The 2534-nt window shown below is 39.1% G+C and overlaps 1 protein-coding gene across 1 annotated transcript; it reads right to left on the bottom strand.

Moving 5' to 3' along the window:
• Positions 1–1396: 1396 nt before the first annotated feature.
• Positions 1397–2260, bottom strand: LOC124971174 (vomeronasal type-1 receptor 90-like). The gene has a single exon (XM_047534961.1). It carries the CDS (start codon positions 2258–2260, stop codon positions 1397–1399), a length of 864 nt encoding a protein of 287 aa, XP_047390917.1.
• Between the last annotated feature and the right edge of the window lie 274 nt (positions 2261–2534).

Raw genomic sequence — 2534 nt, 5'->3', positions numbered from 1 at the left:
AGATGGAACAACACACCTCTTCTAAGAATCAGGAAACTTTTCACAATGTGAGTGAGGAATAAGAATCCACAGGACAAAAAGAGAGTGAAATTCATATTCATGGTCAAGTGTAATGTAACCAGAGGGCTTTTGGAAGCAAAGAAGCATCAGGCTTCAGTCTGAACAGTACATGAAAGCAGTGATATTAGATGGTTTGAACAACCTTAAACTTTTTTTTATATTTTATTAAATTGATTAGGAAAGAGCCAGAATCATGTCTAAGTATCTGTTTATTTAAAGAATCTTTTCAAGAGAAAAGTTACACACTCAGGCAATTCATTTTTAAAGACTCAGGTTGGCTAAATATAGAACTTTGAGTTTATTGTCTTAATAAAGAATGCCATACAAGTGCAGGTATCCAGAGTGTGGGGTCACCAGGTCATGACACATGTGCTCTGTTCCCCAGGTCTGGCCTCATGTTCCTCAACCAAGAATGTGGCATAATTTTTTGTGGTTACTAATCAGACAAATTGAACATCAAACATGAGGACACATTGAGTGGTAGCTCACAAACTATGACCAGCAAAATTAGTCTTTTCACAGCATCAAAGAGGCAAATCTGTCAGACAAGGTAGCCAGGTAAGTTTGGTTTCCCCTCAAGGAGTTACCTTTCCTGTCACCAAAATTACTGTGACTACTGATTAGCTACTGCTGTCTTTCCTACCCTGCTGTTGGTTTATCATTCACATTAACATAAAATAAAACTGACAAAAATTAAAATGCAAAAATGCAATGGAAAAGAAATACAAGAAGAATACAAGGTACAATTATGATTTAAAAAGTTTCTGGATTTAACATTCAGGAAATTTTATTATCCTGTTTTCTGGTTTAATAAAATAAATGAATCATGCACATGAAAAGACTTGTACTTAAAGAAGAGTTTTCTCTTTCTATGAGTAAAGAGAATTATTCTTTCAAAATACATTTTTCCATCCAAGTTTCAAAACGCTTTGTAAACTTTCGGAAGTGAAAGATATCTGCTTTAGTTATGACCAGTAACAAAACAGCCCATTTGGGAGAATGAATAATTTTGAGGGGTGGAAAATAGGGATTGAGCCCAGAGGCACTTCAACACTGAACCACATACCAGCCATTTGTATATTTTATTTTGAGACAGGGTGTTGCTAAGTTGTTCACAGTCTCAGTTGCCGAGGCTGGTCTTAAATTTGTGATCCTCCCACCTCAACCTCAAGAGTCGCTGGGATGACAAGTATGTACATCTGTACCTGGTGTATTTTAGTATCTTCACAAAGAACAAATGTTCAAGTTCAACCTCTATAACCTTCACATGTTTTTTCAACATCAACACATTTTTGGAAATTCAGAAATAAACAATGTGGGATGCAAAAAGGAGGGTTTACCCCGCACAGCAAAAACATTTCCTCTCCTTTCCCAATGTGGATTGGAAGAACTTGATTATCCATTTTTCAGTGCTGATTAGCATCAAAGCACTGATGGTGGCATAGTCATTGCCCATCAGCATCTGTACCCCAACACGAACTGGATCATTCTTCCACATCATTCCAGAGGAGGATGAGAAAATGCAGTCCACAAAGTACATGACCACAAAAAAGCCCATGAGCAGCAGGATGGTCCTGGAGGCCCTTAGCTCTGGGGATGCCCTTGGAGACAGGCTGGTGCTGTGAAGGTGCTGGCACTGCCTCTTATGCCTGCACAAGAGGGTCACCATGTACACACTGAAGAGGGCCATGAACCCTATGAGGAAAATATCCCGGAGTATTCCTATCAGGGAAAATAAGGTCTTGAAGTAGTGATCTGTGGGGGAAATAGAGCAGGATTCAGAGGCAAAGTAAAATCCTGAGGTTGCATTGGTGGGACCTTTCATGGAGACTAAAATACTAAAATACTTTGCCATAAAGGAGCTTCTGGGGCTGAGGGTGATGGCCTGAAGAACACTCAGCATGCAGGTGGTGCTAACAGACAGGTTCCTCATCAGCCTGTACATGTAGACAACTGCTTTACATGCGATGTCATCCCAAATGTCATGAATCCCAAAAATGTCTATATCCTGGAATGTCCTGATTAATAGCATCAGCAGATGAATGAGGGCCAGGTGAGCAATGGTCAGATCAGTGGGCTTGGGCCTGTGCTGGAGAAGGTATTTTAGGATGTGAAAGAGAAGGAGGAGGACATTGGCTGTGATCCCAATGACAATTTGAGAAAAAAGGGCATTTCTTACAACAATAAAAGTATAAAGCATGCTCCTCTTTGTCATTTTTTTTTTCTGGTGGAAAGAAGTCCAAAATTAATGTCTGAGGAGAAAAGGAAGGTAAACTCTCTTCATCACAATTATTACCATCTTCAACATTCTCAACCAACAAGACAGCCCACATCAACATATATGGGTACCTTTTTAATGTACCCTTTCCAAACTTTCTCAATACTCAAGTATAGCATCTTCTGTTTACCTCTATTCTTTCACATAAGTAGAACCACTATTAATTTTTCTTACTATATTCAGCAACCTGATATGA

The sequence above is a fragment of the Sciurus carolinensis genome, chromosome 19 (assembly GCF_902686445.1).
Source record: "Sciurus carolinensis chromosome 19, mSciCar1.2, whole genome shotgun sequence".
In the NCBI taxonomy this organism is placed as follows: Eukaryota; Metazoa; Chordata; class Mammalia; order Rodentia; family Sciuridae; genus Sciurus; species Sciurus carolinensis.
Note: the sequence above shows the minus strand (reverse complement) of the source record. Positions and strands in the feature narration are given on the sequence as shown.

Coding starts and splice junctions, on each gene's coding strand:
- LOC124971174 (XM_047534961.1), bottom strand. CDS start 2,260: ATGCTTTATACTTTTATTGTTGTAAGAAATGCCCTTTTTTCTCAAATT.